At 42.3% G+C, this 19,046-nt stretch overlaps 1 protein-coding gene across 2 annotated transcripts in view; it reads left to right on the top strand.

Moving 5' to 3' along the window:
* pdlim4 (PDZ and LIM domain 4) overlaps positions 1-19,046 on the top strand; it is a 59,789-nt gene that overhangs the window by 19,805 nt on the left and 20,938 nt on the right. For both annotated transcript variants that reach the window (XM_035626695.2, XM_035626693.2), the window contains exons 2-3: positions 8,107-8,258; positions 17,136-17,217. In XM_035626695.2, coding sequence (XP_035482588.1) covers positions 8,107-8,258; positions 17,136-17,217 — 234 coding nt within the window. The remainder of the gene's footprint in view (positions 1-8,106; positions 8,259-17,135; positions 17,218-19,046) is intronic.

Below are 19,046 nucleotides of genomic sequence, written 5' to 3'. Positions count from 1 at the left end.
AAGAAATCAAACTCAAATCCTCGCTCCTAAATGTCTTGTTTTGGTAGGTGCTCAATATTATTGGGAAAGCCTTTTTTTCTGTGGATTTGTTGATTGATGACTGGCTGTATGCCTGATCTTAATGATTCCCTCCATACCTACGTGCATGGTGCAGAGTTTCCAGCATAGACTTATGCCCAACACCAGAATTCATTTGGAAAAAAAGGGAAATCCTACACTATGGCCTCAGCTCTCTTGTGTTCAATGATTTGTTTAAAGCAGATGCATACCTTCCTAACGTCTGTAGTCATTTGTACAGTAGGCAAGTTGTGGTTTCACTATAATTAATCTCACATTTTTTTGCACTTTAATCTCTGCATACTTGCATGGCTGCCAATATGGAAACCATGGCATAGCACTGGGAAGTTTCTTTTTTTTTATCATTGCGTAACTCAGTGATGATGGCTTCAGTGAAATTAATAGCAGGTTCACTTCGCAGACAGTTACGTAGCGAAGGTGGCAACCGAAACCAGTGCTCACATGAAAAGGCTGCTTGTGAGAATAAATGAGGGAGTTTTGTCTAATTCCAAAACCCTGGCTTGAAAATTAGAGAGGGAAGCAGCTGTTGAGATACAAGCACATTTAGCAAAATATGCAATGTCAGCGGCATAAATACACACAGTCCATTGGCAGCAAGTCCCAGCATTACTATTTGAGTAGTTCAATGTCTAATTGACCTCTGAAGCATCAGCTGACAACACAAAATGTTTTTTATTGGCAGAACTCGATAATACTATATCCTGGTGTGTTATTTTCTGGTTTACATGAGCTGGCCAAGAGTGATGGGGAATAATTCTTCTCGCCTTCACCTTCTGGGAGCTGGTTGCCTTCTGAGTTTGAAGCACGATGTGATTCATTGCTGCTGTGTCTCCTAAACTAACTGTTCCATCTAACGTTTGATGCATTCTTGCTGTAGAGTGTGCGCCCGAGACAGCAATTACAGCGTGTTGAATGGTGTCACAGAGAGAGATGCATGCAGAGATGTATGAGGAGTTTGTTTGTGAGCGTTTCAGCGGGACATACTTTATGTCTTATACAGGATCCAAAATGCCTCTTTGGGGACTATTTTAGTATCATGTAAGCCTCGTTTGAGCCAGAACAGTGCTGCGGGTGTGATAGTGTCTGTTGGCTCTATACAGCTGGTGAATAGAAGAAAAGAGAAGGGTTGATTCACGGCCTAAAAGCTTTATTGCTTTTGAGTTGTTTTTTTTGTATTTTACGCAATCCTTCCAATCCCACTTTTACTCTGCCTGATTGACACATCTCCTCCCTACCTCCTTCATGTCTTTCTGCATATATAAAGGGGAATGCCATGGAAGGGAAACGGTGAAAGTTGTAAATTCCAGAAAACAAGTTCTGATGGCAGCAGCTGGTTCTTTGCTTAAGGTGATAATGTCCCCGGAAAGCCTCATTAGTCTCCTGCCAGCCCATTAGGGCTCCGGCCAGTTAATGGCACGTCTGACTCTGGAAACATTTGCCCTGATAGTGTGTCTGCGCATGCAGTGGTGCTGTAGGTTGTTCAATGGCGGTGTGTTTAAAAGAGAGAAAGAGTGGCAGAGAAACACAAATATATACAATCACTGCTGTAACGGCAGAAGCATTTAGAGAGGATACGCTGAATATGGCAGCTGTGGTGTAAAGCCCTTTTGTAAACCAATGTCCGGACCGAAGGTGACACAGAACGCTTGTCAGTCCTGCCAGCTGGCAAACAATCGTCCTCGGGACAGGAATTTACAGCTGAGTGTTGGTCAAATAATGACCCAAATCACAGTCTAGCTTCCCTTCGGAGAACTTTATTTTGCCCATGCCGCTGTATGGGCTTGTTTTCTTGATGCAAGAATTGGAAATGTGAAGAATTTCGTCAATTCGCATCACTTTTAGAGGTTTTGTTTTGCACAGGTTATTAACACTGAGCTTGTATTTGATTATCTGCGTAAAATAGTAGGAAAAAAAAAAAAATGTCCATCACAGTTCCCCTGAGCCCAAGATGATCTTCAAAGTGCTCTTTTAACCAAACCAATATTCCAAACTTGAAAGACATTTAGAAAGAGATAAATCAAAGGAAAACCAACGAGTCGTCATGTTTGAGCAGCTGAAACCAGAGAAAGTTTGGCATGTACTTTCAGTTGGCTTGATACCAAAACTGTTTTCATTTTTTTTATTAATGTAGGATAACTGTGAAAAATGCCCAAAAGCAGCAATTCCCCTCAATTTAAAAACCAGAACTAAGGGAATGAAATTAGTGGGACATATTATTTCTTCCAGACTGAAGACATCATCAACCTGGCAGGTTAACTTATTACTCCTATAATAACAGTTGACCACACCATCTGTAACTCATTGTATCTCAGTAATAGACTGACACTATCTCACTGTTTTCTCTGTGGCTTCTTTTGTCTCCATCTGAATGGAATCAAAGTCCAACCTCAGACCGACTGATGCATTATCAAAGTAGGATAAACTGATAAACTGTGGTAGAATGTTGTTTATGCTTTTAAAGGGAAGGTTCACATTTCTATCTTTAATCTTAAAACAACACTGACATTCCCATATGTAAGTTATGGAGTTGTTGGTCCCTATATTAATTCAATTTGTCCATACCACAATGAGACACACAATTTATCATGGTTTCAATGTGAGTGATGAGAGAGAGGGGCGAAGGGATCACAGCCAGAGTGGAAAAGAGCATCAGGACCAAAAACTCTCAAAACTGTTGTTTTAAGATAATCTTTAAAAAAATGTGAGACTATCCTTTAAGGAGGAAATGAGACAGCCAGAGAGAGAAAGTTAGAGTCACGTATAATCTGCACATTCCTTGTCATTAGTTATACTCTACCTGTAAAGCCCCGCATATCAGCAGTTTCTCGTTAATGGAATTCCTGGAACTTTCATGGGGTTAATGCTTAAGCCATGTGAAGTCCTACCGCTTCACGTGTCATATGCTGAGAATACAAGGGTACTGAAATTGCAATGCATGAATTAAAAGCTAACATAACTTTTTCTTATTGCATTAGCTGGTATACGTCATATGAACTCAATGCCCTCTGCACCCTGTAATCTCTCAGTGTACATCTGACTCGCTCTCTGCAACATACCAGAGACGGAACATGTGACCTAAAGCCACATGGGTTGTTCTTCTGACACTGCTGGTTTGTTGCAGTCAAGCTGCTCTCTGGCTAGCTCATTTCTCCAGGCCAGAATAATAGATGGCAGGAGCTGCATCTCCATTAGAGAAAAAAACTGCGCAAGAGATAACAGATGATTACTGTCAAAGAATTTCCTGCTGTGGCGTTGCTGACATTTGAGAGCAGAGGGAACAATGCGAGTCCTTGGGTTGCTGCCGCTGAGCATTTCCTCCTCTTCCGGTTGCCTCGCGTATAGAAGTGGCGTTCTGTAATAAGTGTTTCTGTTATTTCAACAACAACAAATTTAGAAAAAAATATCACTTAAAAGTTTCAATTTCAGTTTTATGGATGAACCGGCTTCTGTGTAAAAGGCCACGATGACAACGGGAAGTTCATCCAGTGTCGCAGGTGTGAGCAGGATGCAGTTTGGCTCTAGATCTTCTCTCAGGTCATGAACTGAGACTTGATTTGTGGGCCTTCCCGTCTGACTTCTCAACCTTTCATTTTCTTCGTCAGCTTTTATCACCACATACATTTTTGTGTTTGCTGTAAGGGTTGCCAATGTCTAAAATGTGATTCTTGATTCATGAACTTGTTGAAGCTTCACATATTAAGAAAGACGTATGACAGGGAAGGGAAACTAAACCTATGAGCAAAAACTAGTCAGAATGATCTCTAATCTCATCATGATGTAGATTTACAGGGATTTCCATGCACTTGATGATGAGTAATATCATTGAGTAATACTGTGGTCGTACACAAATGCATTACAGAATGCAATCAAGTTCCGAATGACTCTCCCATTTCCCCGTGTTCTCATTCATGTCTAACCTTACATATTAAATCATAAGCAACAGTATTCTCTGTTGGTCTTGGCACATGCAGTCTCTTTGTTTGAGTGTGATTATCACACACCAGTCACAAACTCACACCCCGAGCTATGTAATGTTTCTCCAAAGCGTCACCAAGGTCATAACCATGGTTCCTATCGCAGGTCCGATAAGCAAACAAAGGCGTCTGACACGTTGCCAGGAATTATTCCCTCTGTTGTCGAGATGAGCGACTCAGTGATCCCACCCAGCAGAAAGCGCCTCTATGGAATTCACGCATGAGAGAAACATTTAAAAAGGGTCAGTTTCTTCTCACACAAAGCTTGGAAATGACCAGCCTGGAAGAGTTGATTTGGTGATTTGCAGGTCAAGATGTATTTATATCGAATTATGTTTCTTCAGATGTCTTTAAACTGTTGTTTTTGGATTATTTAAATCCTTGTCAGTGTCAGCCTTTGAGTCACTGAAAAATAAGACAAACTAACAGTATAATGATGAAGTTAATTCTGACAAATTTTCAACTACTGTACAAGAATTATTATTGATGTAATATTAAAATTCCTTCCTAATAGGACCACCCAATCAACATGCAGAACAGAAGCTCAAAAGACAATCAAGCTTTGCACTGAACAGCACAAGATCCTCATCCTGGATCACCAATGTTCTTTACAAACCACAATTGCAGAAAATAAAATCCTCTTAACTCTTTACGATACCAGGAAAAGCACTTAAACATTTTTTTGGCTTTAATCTAGTTAAGAAAAAGAAAGGCCGTGCACACAAACGTCAACACAGCATGACACTTGAGGATACTTTTCCCTGAGACTGACGTCACACTCCACTGAGAGTGTGGGTGCAGCTTCATTACGTACTTCACAACTCACATGGACAAGTACACCTGTGTTTCGCTGCCGCCGTCCGTCTCCCTCTCAGACACACAGAAAAAACATGGCCGCGGTGAAACCACACTGCAGAAACACACTCGTCATCGGGCCTCAGCGTGCCACACGATGACTCGTTGTGACATGACGCTGTCATTTGCTAACCGCGCACTCTGTTAGCAATTAACTATGTCACTGATTGTGTTGTGACTGTTTATATTGCCCAACAACCAGCAAAGCTGTTCTCTGCGTGATCAATGCCGCCTCCAACCCATGATTGCCGCTCGCGCAATCAATATAATAAGACGTGTCTGGCGCCTGTTAGATAACGCACTTTTGTATAATGTCTAATCAATTGCCTGGAGTCTTAGAAATTGGGATTGATTTCATTTCATATTATGATACTGAGCTACTACTTAAAGCAAAGTTGGATCATTTAATTTAGGTTCAACTCACAATATCTAACCAAGAAAACTATTTATTAGATGTGGTCACACACCCTGTTAGTTTACAGACGTGTCTCTTCTCATTATTGAGTTAGATGAATTTATGTTTATTTCTGCCAACATATGAAGCAAGCGGAAATTTATCACTTAGCTTTTGTTACCACCAGCGGTTCCTTGTGCGTAAGAAGACAAAAATAGAACAAATCAAATTTCGTTGTTTTGTTTTTTAAAGCTGCTTATAAGTAGAGTAATTAGACAATAGCATTCCTTGTTAAAGCGCCATCGTTTGAAGTCATTACATCACTACATCTGCAGTGAAAATATAGCAGATGATGATGATGATACGTCTGAACCACAAAACTCTACACCCCTCCTTACGTTTCGGGAATGTTTAACCTCTGGTGATGACCTCAGCCATGCCACTGTGGCACTTAGCATACCCGTGTGTGTGTGTGTGTGTGTGTGTGTGTGTGTGTGTGTGTGTGTGTGTGTGTGTGTGTGTGTGTGTGTGTGTGTGTGTGTGTGTGTGTGTGTGTGTGTGTGTGTGTGTGTGTGTGTGTGTGTGTGTGTGTGTGTGTGTGTGTGTGTGTGTGTGTGTGTGTGTGTGTGTGTGTGTGTGTTCCATGCGCTTGCGCTACTATTCACGGCCTGACCCTGAAGTGTTCACTCATGATCTTTGGTCCACTATGACACAGCCCAGACTAATACCAACACACACACACACACACAAGGTTGTTAACCTCCAGTTAACGTCTATCAACACTGACAAACAAGAATCTGTTACATTTCTCACACCCCTTCAAGAAAAAAAAATATCTGTAACCCACATCCCACACATTATACATATATACTCATTTATGTGATTTATGTCGGATTTATGCAAAAACAGCTGAGGAATAAAGGGAGCTCAGATGGCTTTTCTCTTTCCCCGAGACTCGCCCACATTTTCCCTCAATGCCGCTGACCCCTGAGCTTACCGGAACTGAGTCAGGGGACATTGGTGCAGTCAAAAGCTGTAAATTAGGAACTCCACATCTGAACCACACGACTTGGCTATTAGTGCTTCATGGAGCGTGAACTCGTGTGCCTTTGCTCTTAAAACGCTCTTCCCAGTTAGTGGCTCTGTTTCCCTTGTACAAGCAGCTCCCTTTTTCTTCCTCCTCTCTTGTGTTTTATTCCAGACTAGATTTTTAGCCAATCATATCTTTATTTCTTGGATTCGAGTATGAGTATTGTTTTAACACTAGGTTGTATTGCAAAAAATAATATATCTTAATGTGCAACTGTCAGGGTAATAGGCATTACAAGACGTTGTGTGGTCAGGCAGTGGGCGCTCAGGTATGAGGAATAAGATTAATCACCAACACCTGACATACAAGGGGCTCATTAACTGGAAAATAATCATAAATCTTTCCCTTTGCATTTATACAGATAGTAATTTAAGCCTTTTAGTTCTCAGACATGACAAAGTGCTACCCCTGGTTCACTTTGCATTTGGTGACATCTTTGGTATAGCTTTTCGCCAAGAGATGTCAATAATAATACGGCGTTGTTTTTTACTAAAACCCTCAGTCACACTGTAGTTACTATCATTGCTCTTGTCATAAGTTTTGACTGTCCTCATTCTTCTGTTGCTGCTAGAAATGATCTAAATGAATAATGGTTCAATCCCAGCTGAGGTTATTTTAATCTGCAACAGAGAGTAGCAAATCCCACTGTTATTTGGATGAAAATGTCACAGATCGATGCTTTGAATTCCTCCACAAACAGTGTGTGACTCAATTGAATCCAGCTGCAGAAACTCCCTACACATTTAATGGTTGGAAAAACGCAGTCAAACTAATAGTTGCACGTTTCATCGCAGCACACAGTGCGCACAAAGAAGGACTGGAGACACAATGATGATTGTTCACATTTCATGACACTTTTTGTTGAGTGGTTTCCTCTGCAGCTTGCTGCCACATGACACTGACTGTCCTACTGTGGATGTCTTGGTTTGATCATGGAGGTTTTGATTGCTAGCTTCTCCATATATTCACGTTTGCCAAAAACCTTCGACCAGTCAGCGGCAGGCCTGGAAATAGTGGGGACATTTGTGCATGTCAGTGTGTGCGTGTAATAATGGAAAATTGTTATCACATGTTACTTAGTGTGTCTGAAAAGGTGAAACATTCCCACTGGGACCCCCGCCCTCCCACCCCTGTGGGGCTCAAATGTCCACAGAGCATCATGTGTCTGGAAATGAAGGATCACAGAGAGGAACCTGCTCACTGTCCAGCGGCTGAAAGATAATCTTCAAAATAACAGTGATGTGGACATACATATTGAGCAGATGCTTTCAAATGAATCTAATATTACACAGAGACAGTTGGGTTCAAGGTTCACATGCAGACCCTGTTAATGTAACTTAGTTTCCGTGAGTGTTCAGTCTAAAGCCATTGCTGAGCAATCATAAAACCTACAGCTTGTTAGTCTTTAACAGGATTCCATGACAAATTTCCAATTCTGTCTGTCAAAATGCTGAGTGGCCTCTCACTTCCATGTGTCATTGTTGTTGGCATTTTGAAAAAGAAAACCAAAGGTGCTGCCCAACGCAATATTACATTGGCCAAAAGAGAGCTGCTTTTTGTGGAATTTGGCTTCTGTGTTGACTCTCCCACACAAATACTCTCTCTGTATTTTCTCTCTCACGGACAGTTTGACACCAGTCATGACAGCATTTTCTTTGCTTTTTTTGGGTGTGCTTGGCTTGTTGTGTGTGTATGTGTGTGAATGTTATATCCAGGTGACAGCAGGCAGCAAGGCGGCCCAAGGTGACCTGTGTCCAGGGGACACCATCCTGACCATCAATGGCGACAGCACAGAGCAGATGACACACATGGAGGCTCAGAACAGGATCAAAACCTGCACTCAGCAGCTCACACTCAGCATCAGCAGGTATGTAAAACACGACGCCAGAAAAACAGCACTGCTCATTTGGTCAAACCCCTAAGAAATGACCGACTGTGTGTTTTCATTTTCCTGATATGGGACTTTTTATGTCGGGTATCACCACAAACCCACTGTGTCTAATCTTTACACCGTACACAATGGTTTTTGGTAAGTTCTTGACTAGAACAACAGCAACGAACAGGTAGTTATAGTTGCCTTAAATGGGACCTCCACTGTTTGGGGTTTCTTTTGTAAACAGCTGTATGAAGGTAAGTGAGGTCTGATAAATTGCTTCAAGCGATATCGCGTGGTTTGATACTACAATTTTGAAAATGAAAAGAATCTGGGGGTATGGAGTTAATAAAAAAAAAAAAAAGAGCTTTCTAGACCTCAGTCGTCTGCTCCTCATTTCTGCTCGAGGCTGGAGGCTCGACCAGGTTTCAATGCAGCTTATTTTCCATTCAGGAAGACTGACGTGCAGAATAATCTTATATCAGGAAATGTTTGAACATTAGTCAGTTGCTAATCAGTCATTGCTGCTTTGACCCTCAGTACAGACGGCTTATGGTTTTTGCTCTGACGCTCATTAAGTGAATTAAGTTGAAAACTTACTAGACTAAAGTAATTCACAGCCTCCCGTCCGGGAACACATATTGTTTCTATTTCTAGTGGGTCTGTTCAGCTTGGCACAGTCGAGTCATAGGGACAGATGACAGGTTTACGACAGTTTAAATGATCGACTCACCGCTCCCATAGAGCGCCGTCAAAGTCAATGGGGCTTGCGCATACAGTGAGTCAGACAGTGACCTTTTTCAAATGGACTTCACAGGGCAATATTGTGCATTTCAGTACTATAGGAGGTGGAAAATTGTCTTTCACTCTGCATTATTTCTAGACCTCGTATCTGACAATGGAGGACTTGACCTTAAGTGCAAGATGGGAGCAACATGTTTCTGACAGCATCAACGGAATGGAAATCATCCGTCTAAACAGTTAATGACTGAGGGGAGGGAGGGAGGGAGGGAGGAGGAGGGGGAGATGGGGAATAACCAAGGAAAAACTGAAATGTCAGTTGCTTCCCACATTTGTATTAGATGGTTACTTTGGGTTGCCAGAGTGCTGGAAAGTGCCGCGCGATTCTGACAACCTCTGAACCCCATCCTCTCAGATGGAGAACACTGTGGTTTCAGCCTTGGTTACAAGTGACAACAGCCAACTACTGCTTCAGCTCTCTCCTTTTAGGGCAACAGACGACACAGTGTTTCTCTCCCGTAATGGTCTGGAGCACAAGACCTGTGGATACAAGAATCACTCCCGCAAGTAATCAGACCCGTCAGAAAAACCAAGATTCACACATGCAGACGCTCCAAATTCAGACAGAAAAGCACTTTGTGCGTCATGTGTGCACTCCAGCTCGCAACACAACCCCCGCTGCCTTTCACCTCAGCCCGTAGTCGAACCCATCCATTCATATATCATGCTGAGTGGCAGAGCATTCAGTGGCTTGTCCACACAGGGATAGAAAATGTATTTAAGGACACAAAGTGGTATTTAGTGCAAAGAGCAGGGGAGCTACTCCTCAGCTGCAGGAGCAAGGGCACTCCCATGTCACCCTCTTGCACCCCAATGTCTCCAAATTCAGGTTAAATTCCCCCGAAATCCCCAGAGATGATGATTTGCCTCACATTTATTCCTTATCACCTTTTTCACCACTTTACAGGAGATCAATCATATTTATTTATTGATTCACAAATCTTAGATGCCATGTTTTAAAGGTTTCTTGTACATCATTTTTCACACATTTCCTATGTAGGTTTTATGAGAACATTTTTGGGATCTTGACCATAACTTTAAAAAAAAATTTCACAGTGTCCTTGTTTGAGTACAGTACAAAAACTTTTTTTTTGTTGACAATTGTCAAGTATGTTTTTCACATACCAGGAATCTGCTTCGGTGTTTCGGTGCATAACAACACAATTGTCAGCAACCTTGTTGATAAAATAAATAAAAATCTATACAATTGCAGTATCAGTCTACCATAAAATCACTGTGGGTAAAATGCAGATGTGTTGAATATACATGTAAAAATGTAAAGGAAGCTAAAAGTGACTTTTAGGTGATGATAGACCCCCTGTAAGGTCATTTAAATACCTTATTTAGCTGAAGATTACTCTTCTAAATTAAAACCACCAAACACATGCTGTTCATCAATCCTCCTTAATTTACCATTTAAACTGACAAGATAGCAGTTGGATGCAGGGTCATATATCAACACACGCAGGACAAGGCTAGTTGCTGGTATGTGACCTTCCCTTAGTTTATTGGTTGAATAATTACAGTGTGAATTGCCCCGCTGCTAGACAGGAGGAGGGTAGGTCATGTCTGAGAGATACATAGGCATGCACCCTTTGGCTCCAGTGCACAGAGCTGAAATGAGCCTGTGGTGAAGGAGAGGGAAGATATAGCGAAGAAAAGGAGTTCAAGCAGTAGAGAGGGGGGAAAAAGGCGTTTTAAAATTTTAAAAATGGATATGAAAGTTTGGGGTCAAAAAGACAAGAGAGCAGACGGGGAGTAGCTGAAAGCTGAGAAAGGCAGAGGGAGAGGGGAAACTGAAGTCAAGTAGAGGAGCGGTGAATCAGAGGGACCAAGTGAGAAATCCACATGGGCCCAGAATGGTGTTTTACAGCCAACGTTTTCTGCTTTGTGCATGGCTGGAAATTCAGTTATACCGACAGCACGGTGAAGCTCAGATTTAAGTCTCTCTCTGTCAGGCAGAGGACACAAGGCATTGTGAGTTTCAAAATGCACTCCGACTGGATAAATGAGACGTTGTGACATGACTTTTTCACACTTTACAAAAATCAAAGTTTTGTATGGGTAAAAGCTTCATAGATACTGTATGTTTTCCAAAAGCAAATCTTTTCACCAAATAGCCGGAAGAGTAAAGCCCTACATTTAGCTTCCTAACACCTAATATGTGGTATCTTTTTTCCCAGTAAGAATGCTGCACAGGAAGTTGTGTTTGAATACACAGCAACAGTCACTATGACAAACAAAAGAGAGCCAAGCCTAAATTCATTAATAGGGGGGAAAAAAGAGGTCACAGTTTACTGCAAATTAACCACTGAGAAACTCACAGAAGTTGAATTGGTAAAAAGGCAACAAAGGCAAATATATGGGTGGCATCAACATTTTCAAAACCTTGAAAAAACTGGTAGTTTATTATCTGATTATGATGTTAATTATCCAGACAATGGGGATGTCATGTTATTATGTAAAAGACAAGAACTCATTATAGTTATTTACTAAATGAGAAGTGAAATGTGGGATTTTCAGTTCATTAGAAAAAAAACACTTAGCTGTGTGGTGTAGGAATAATTGAGGATTGTTCAATTGCAGGCATTGATTTTGGAGTCCCCCAAAAAATTGGGAGTGACTTGGAGAACCCGTGCTAACTCACTAGAAAATAATATCTCAGAGGACATCAGTGCTCAGCCCTCATTAAAAACCTACGCCATAAAACACTCCAAACAGTCACAGAGGCATAGATGGTGAAATGGGAGACCTGTAATTTTGTGTTGCTGCCGATGGACAAATATATGAGTCTACACGTCTGCTGTGAACCAAAATTACAGTACGCTGGATGCGTCGGAGCTTGAGGTCTTGTGTAATGCAAGAATGTTTCTTTGTGAAGCCCTCGCATTTATTACTTTCATAACCCCCGGTTTTTCATCATTTGTATTATAGAGAATTTCTTTTTTGAGATCGCGTCGGAGGGTTTCTGGTTGGCTGCCCCCGGGGGAAGCTCATGAAAGCTGAATAAGAAGTAAAGGAGAACCATGAAAATTGGGCCAGGCAGCTGCAGCTCTTTGTGTGGATTTTTTTTTATACTGTCATTGAAAGAAAATACAACTAACTTTGCTTTCCACCAGAATTTATTTTTGTTGTGATTATTTACTTTGTCTCACTTTGAAGATGAAAAGTAAGGTAAAGATGAGTGTTTTTTGCCATAAACTTAATCAAAACACATCTGTTGTTTGCATTAAAGTCTGGAAAACTGAGGCTTTGGAGACTACATACTTTTACTTTTAATATAATATTTACCTGTACAATGCCCCAATTATTCAGACTTCTTTGACACTGATATATAACAAAAAAGAAGAATATGAATGCAGACATGGACCATGATTTAGGAATAATTGAACATCTTTGTGTAGTAAGGTGGATTTCTGCCTGTCCAAACGAGTAAGGTGGACAATGTGAGCATATAGGAGGCAGATTAATTGGTGATTAAAAAATGAAGAGCAAAAGAGAAAGTGAAGAGAAAAAGACAGAAGGTAAGACGAGGACAAGGAAAAAGAAGTAAAGTTCTCTGAGGTCACCACTTTAACACAACTTTCCATTTTCCATCCGTCCTCCCGTTGCTGCCGGCCTGTCAGCACTCAGCCGAGAGGTGAAACACCCTCGCTAGTTTCGGTCCTGGCATTGGTGATCAAATGGAGCGGTGTGGTCTGGTCTCGCTGTGGAGGGGGAAACGGCTGCCGCCCCCTCCGCAAGTGCACACACTGTCAAGTTCACCATCGTGTCGGAGGACCTTGGACAGACACATTGGGCCCATATTGGTGCGTGTCATGTCTGCTTTGCTCGGCCTCTGGGAATACACGAACCAGCTGTGGAGGTTACTTTCTCCTCTCTCCACCACTCTCTCCTCCCGGTTCATCCCTTACCCACCTCGTCCCATTCTGTTGTCTCCCACTCTATCGATTATTTCCTGATCTCCTCTTCATTTTTTTTCTCCGTTCCCATCTCGTTCACCCTGACCTCACCTCCCCGCAGTTTCCCTCTGACTGCCAGAGCTTCTTGGAGAAAACCATGTGGCTGTGGAGGTCTGAGAAACAGATGATGGCAGTTGGGGTGTGTGTTTCCATTGCTGGTCAAGCTGTCCGGAAAGCGTCATGCTGGGTGGCGAGTTAAATGTGCTGAGAAAATGAGTCACGATGACAGACCTGTGTGTTACTGTGGGTCTTGTCCTTATGGTCCAACAAAAAGAGGTCTAATATGGAAATAGACACATCCTGCTGTTCTTGTTTCAGTTTCACTTACTGTTGAAAAAGAAAATTTATAGTTGGGTCCTGGCAGGAATTAAGCTTGACTTGCATGTACGTAGAGTGTTGTCATCTCTGGGGCATTTTTTTGCTTCAAATGTGGCTGAATGGAATTTCATTTGTGCTGGTTTGTCAAAATTACCCAGAGACGTGACGTCTTCATCTCAAATTTTCTTGGGATGGCAACAGAAGATTGAGTCGATGATGTAGGTATTCTCAAAACCGAGGCACGTCGTTGGGCAACTGTAGCTCAGGGAGTAGAGCGGGTCATCCACTCACACCAACTCCTCCAGTTTGTCGGGATTGTTCTTGACAACGATCCCCTAAATTCCCCTTGACGTCTTTGTCATGAGACTAGAATAGTAAAAAATCCAAACCGAACACAGGGTGGAGGATTCAGGAGGACTCAAGAGACAAAGAGACAAAAAGACACAGAGTCAGACCTCTCCGGTGCAGGATTTGCCCCTGCTGTCTTGCCCTGACTCCGAGACCTGTGACTCACAGCTGAGGAATTGTGCACGAGGCTGCATGCGACCGAATGAACACAGGACTCCAGCTGGGACAAAAAGAAACCTCTAAAAAGGAGCCAACTCACACACATGCCTCACTGCTACCAGCAGCACCGCTGCCTTCTTCTCCTTCATCCCTTCATATTGCCATTCCTCTCACGCTCTCCCAAGGCCTCTTTATTGTGGTGATTATAAAGGCAGCATCAATGGAGTGTAAGAGGCTCTGTTGCAGAAAGGGAGGAAGGCGGGGTTGACCACAATCATCCCTGCTTTTTTTTTTCTCCTCTTGCGTTGATCTTGTCATCACCCAGATGCAGATTTTTCCAAGTGACTCCCTTTAGGTCGAGACCCCCACAGCTGCTCTTCAGACAGTGATCCTCTCCCTTTACTTGCTGAGGATAAAGTATTTAAACTCTTCTCACATTACAAAATAACATGGGAGCAGCTCCAGTGGGGTCTGATGTGTGGTAGGCCCCAAAGTCCAGAGCGGTCTGATGAAGTGAGGCAAGACTCTTAAGTGAACCCTGAAATGTTCCGCGATCAGCCGCAGCTTAATTTGAAGGCGCTCGGGGTTTCAGCTGTCTCTCTCTCCCTCGCTCCTCCTCAAACATGGTGATCCTGTGCAGCCAAAGTAAACTCATCCACCGCTCCGAAAAACCAGATCACCCCAATCAGGAAATTAAACCTGGCAGGAGAAGGTCAGGCGGGGGGAAAATGTGACCAAAGGAAAGAACTGTAAAGTCATCAAGATGACCTGAGATTTTCTTTTGTCTGTTCTTCTTTCTGTATGTGTGGTCCTTTCTTTATTTTTTGTCATGAACCCATTTATATTCAGTCTTATGTGACTACATTTTGTTGGGGGGAGGGGGGTGTTTGCCTTCTTCTTTCCTGTTATAATTCTTATGATACTTTATTGCCTTTGCTGTCAGTATCATGTTTCTTTTTTAAATTATTTTCTTATTTTAAAAGCGTTTAATGAATAAGGATTATCACATTTTCAGAAATAAGCTCTCCATATTTTGTCTCCCTTTTATTCTTTTTATCGTCTGGATTCAATCTTGTTAGACATTTATGTATACAGTTAAGAGCAGAGGTGGAGCCCTTGGGTGGAAATCAAAGACAATATTGTAGGAATAAGCTCGGGACTGTTCACCCTTTTCCTATTAATCATTGTGAATATCTATTAAGAAACAGAGCAGCACTCTGCTGCTGTGGCGATCTTCTCAGAATACGTTTTTGGCATCAGAGAGAGATAGAAGTAAGACGAGACAAAGTCTCAGACTGCAGCTCAGTTTTAATATCTAGTTTCTTGTAGCCTTGCAGATCAGGAAAATACAGGTTTATTGGTTTTATGACTCAGGCTAGATTCATCTTTGGATCAGACAGGCAGATAAAAGGAGAGAAGTTACCCAGGGAGAGTTGGGGAGATGATCAACAGGTTGGGAATGTGTAGCAGCACAGACCGTCTCACACACTGACCTAAAACCTAAACCAAAACTGCCAAAATGAAAGTAAAAATACATTTGTTTCGGTCTGCCGTGGCCATTTATGGTGCGCTACCTTTGAGATTGCTCAATATCTGATGTGTGTGATGACATGCAGCTGTAAGAACGGCGCCTGATAACTCCAATAACAACCAACAATGCTAACAGTGTTTTTCTTTCTTTTAAGTGGAATGGTTTTTCAAATTTAAGTACGTGAACGAAAACCCTTTCCAGACTGACCTTCACAACAAGTGCGACACTGTGAATCCCAAGTCTCACAGTTTCCACTCACGCCTCTGCGTTCATAACTGTACTGTGATGGATGGACTTTTAATTCCACGTTTCTGTCATGCACTCCCAAAATGTCATCGCAAAACAGGCCACTTCAGTCTGAACTTTTGCTCGACTCAATGGGCCGTTTGTGCCGTAGCCATTGAAACCAAACAATCTGAAAACATGAAGGCTTTTCCGTCACTGGCAGAGGGGACGTGGGTCGTCCTACGCAGTAGTTGTTGTTTGTCTCTCAGACACTTGGCGCCTCATGAGAAAGGTCCGTGATAGCAACACCTCCGTGGTTCATATCTGAAGCATTGCCTCAGCTCGGCCAACGGCGAGCCAGCTGCAGGCTGATTACCTCACAGACGTCAACTCCCAACTACTGTGGGGTTGACAAATGCACACACACACATCGGATGCCTTGCCACACAGCAGCCCACACCGTGGCAACCAAAACTCGATGATCCAACTAAGTCAGAGCCTGTCCTCCAACTCATATGACCAACGATGTCGTTTTTGAAACGGCGTGTCATGACATATGTGGTTATTTTAAAGACTGCAGACCTTTGGCGGTAGTTATGTACACGCCTGCTCGAGGTCAGCAGTGGACCTGGTAAGTCAGTCAAGTTTGTGTATGTAAATGGATTTTCTTATATTCTGTAAATGTGAATTGTTTGCAATGCACCTAGTGAAGATGCAAACCCTTGGTTTCACCGAATCATGAAATGATCTGCCTTTTAAAAAAAACAAAATCTATCATTTGGACCCCTGCTAGTGCACACACGGTTGGCCCATTCAGAGGTGCTGTAAATAATGTATTGTATCATTGCTGCTAGTTAGTAAGTCATGTACTGTTTTTCAGAATAGGCAACTGGAGTCAATTACTGGTAATCTCAAAAGGAGGGGGTCAATCTCAAATACCGTTAATTCAGTAATCACTGCTTTTGAAAATGGCCCTGGACTGCAGTGTGTGCTCTCAAAGACTAGGTAGTTCTTACGGTGGAGTTATGATGTGATGATGACTTTATCTTTGTACCAGTGGGAGGAGAGGAGGCCAGGACGTAGCTTTATCCCATTCCTAATGTTGAAAACCTGCCAGATGCACTAATGCACATCTACAAACATACATATACTCACTCACACAAAGATACCAGTACTGTAAATGATGTGTTAAATGTATTTGAGTGTTTTGGCACATACAGTAGACCGGCACCAGCCGCACCACTAATATTAGACAACAGTTATTAAATATCATGTGACGCAGAGGTTGTCATCTTACCCAGCTCACAGTCATTCTAAGAGGATTAAAGTAAACTGTTTTCTTTCACTCTTTCCAACATTCACACGCAGGAACAATTACACTTTATACACAGGAGGTTCTGTGGAAAGAAACTTTCATGCTTCTCAGCAGAAATGACTGCATGCTTCAATGCTCGGGTGTTAGATGGCGAAAGATTTATCTGAGACTCTCTCTCTTTTTTTTCTTCTTCTATGGGTATTGACTTTTAGGTCGGGATCAGGAGACAGAGTGTGGTCGCCAACTGTTAGTGAAGATGGCAAGACAAGCCCTTACACGGAGCCTGACTCACAGGTAACCACTGTTTACTCTGGATTTACCCAATTCACAGGTGTTTCTTTAGATTTCAATTCACACCCACTCAAGGGTGCTGCGAAGACGGATCTGCCTGAATTTCTCGTTTGAGAGTTCTTCTGCTTGTACTTTGGTGAGGCTTTGGGTTTTAAAATATTAAAATTTCCTTAGAGTTCCTTATCAGTCCTCAAAAATTAATTAGTGAGTTTTTATGGCTCTGGGACCTCCATTTTATAAGATTTTCTGTCTTTAGCCCAGTTGTGAGACAAGGAAGTCCCATTCATCACAGAAAGAAAAACCCTGTACATGTGTGTTTGCCATGACAGACTTGGCATGGTTTATTTACTACATTACCCGTGGTCCACGTTTGCCATCCCTGTTGAATAGAATCCAGCCGGTGGCATGAATCAGAGCGGGAGCAAATTCTTCATGATTTTTTGCTGATTTTGTGAAAACAAAACACAGCTAGTCCAAAACGGGCCCAGGATCCAAACGTGAACTGATTCAACCTGCAGCTTGTTTTCAGCTGTTTTTCTTCAGATCTTCCCTGGCTTTAGTGGCACACACAAAACTATAGAACTATAAAACTGTTATTGAGGGATTCTTGCTGAAATGAAAGGTTTTTTATGTGCACAGGCTTATACCTTCACTTTTTTTTTTTTAAGATAAAGGAACCAGGCATTTTCTGACACAGTTGTGTATTTTTTGACTGATGGCTCTAAATGGAAAGTTTCATATCCGTCCAAGTCGTAGATGTGCTCCAACTGTGATTCACGTAACGTTGTGTATGGAAAAAATGAATGGGACTTTAACTGCATCTCAAAGGCTCAGGTTATCCACCAATGCGAGTTCTATCACGACAAAACAATGAGAGTTACTAGTATATCGCAAAGCTTCTAAAAGCTGCATTTCAAAGTGCCGTCCTGATTGCTAAGAATAATCTGCCAATAATAATAATGTACAATTCGATTCGGATTTAAATAGAAATCAGAATCTAGCAGATTTTTTGAGTTCGTCTTTTCATCGACTTCTCATTCTTCCGCAGTGGAGATTATGATTTCGTGATGTGCACTGTTCTGTTGGCTCAGCTACAAGGTATGATTGGATTTAAGGAGACTGTTGGGCCTTAGCAGAGATTTGTGCTGAACTGAGTGTCATTGGAGTTCACGTGTAGGGCCGTGACCGCAAAAGTGCATTTTGCAGGGTGTGAGACCAGAGTGTTCTTAGTCTGTTTGTGTCTCAAACAGAATCCATGGAAACGGGCACAACCCTGGATCTGTAAATTGCACATGCACTATCATTCACATGATTATGAATGACATAATGCATCCCACTGTTCACGAGAATGGTTTTTGAAATAGTATCTTGATTGTTCTCCAATCATACGAGCTGCCAAACGGATATTCGGGGCAGGATGAATTCGAGCAGATGATCTTCTCCAAGTTTTCCAGTGCTGGCAAGCCAACAGGTTTCTGAGGAGGGAGAGAACAGGAGGGTGTGTGTGTGTGTGTGTGTGTGTGTGTGTGTGTGTGTGTGTGTGTGTGTGTGTGTGTGTGTGTGTGTGTGTGTGTGTGTGTGTGTGTGTGTGTGTGTGTGTGTGTGTGTGTGTGTGTGTGTGTGTGTGTGTGTGTGTGTGTGTGTGTGTGTGTGTGTGTGTGTGTGTGATTGCACATACAGTATGCTGTGAGTATGACGAGTGTGTGAGCGAAACAGACAGACAATGAACATATTGTGGCTCAGACATGTGAGAGATGACCATTTGTCAAATATTGTGTTGAGGTAGTTGTGGAGCCAGGACTGATCTGTGTGTGTTCCAGCTCCCACTGAAG

Source organism: Scophthalmus maximus, chromosome 2, assembly GCF_022379125.1.
Source record: "Scophthalmus maximus strain ysfricsl-2021 chromosome 2, ASM2237912v1, whole genome shotgun sequence".
In the NCBI taxonomy this organism is placed as follows: domain Eukaryota; kingdom Metazoa; phylum Chordata; class Actinopteri; order Pleuronectiformes; family Scophthalmidae; genus Scophthalmus; species Scophthalmus maximus.
This window is presented reverse-complemented; position numbering and strand designations above follow the sequence as displayed.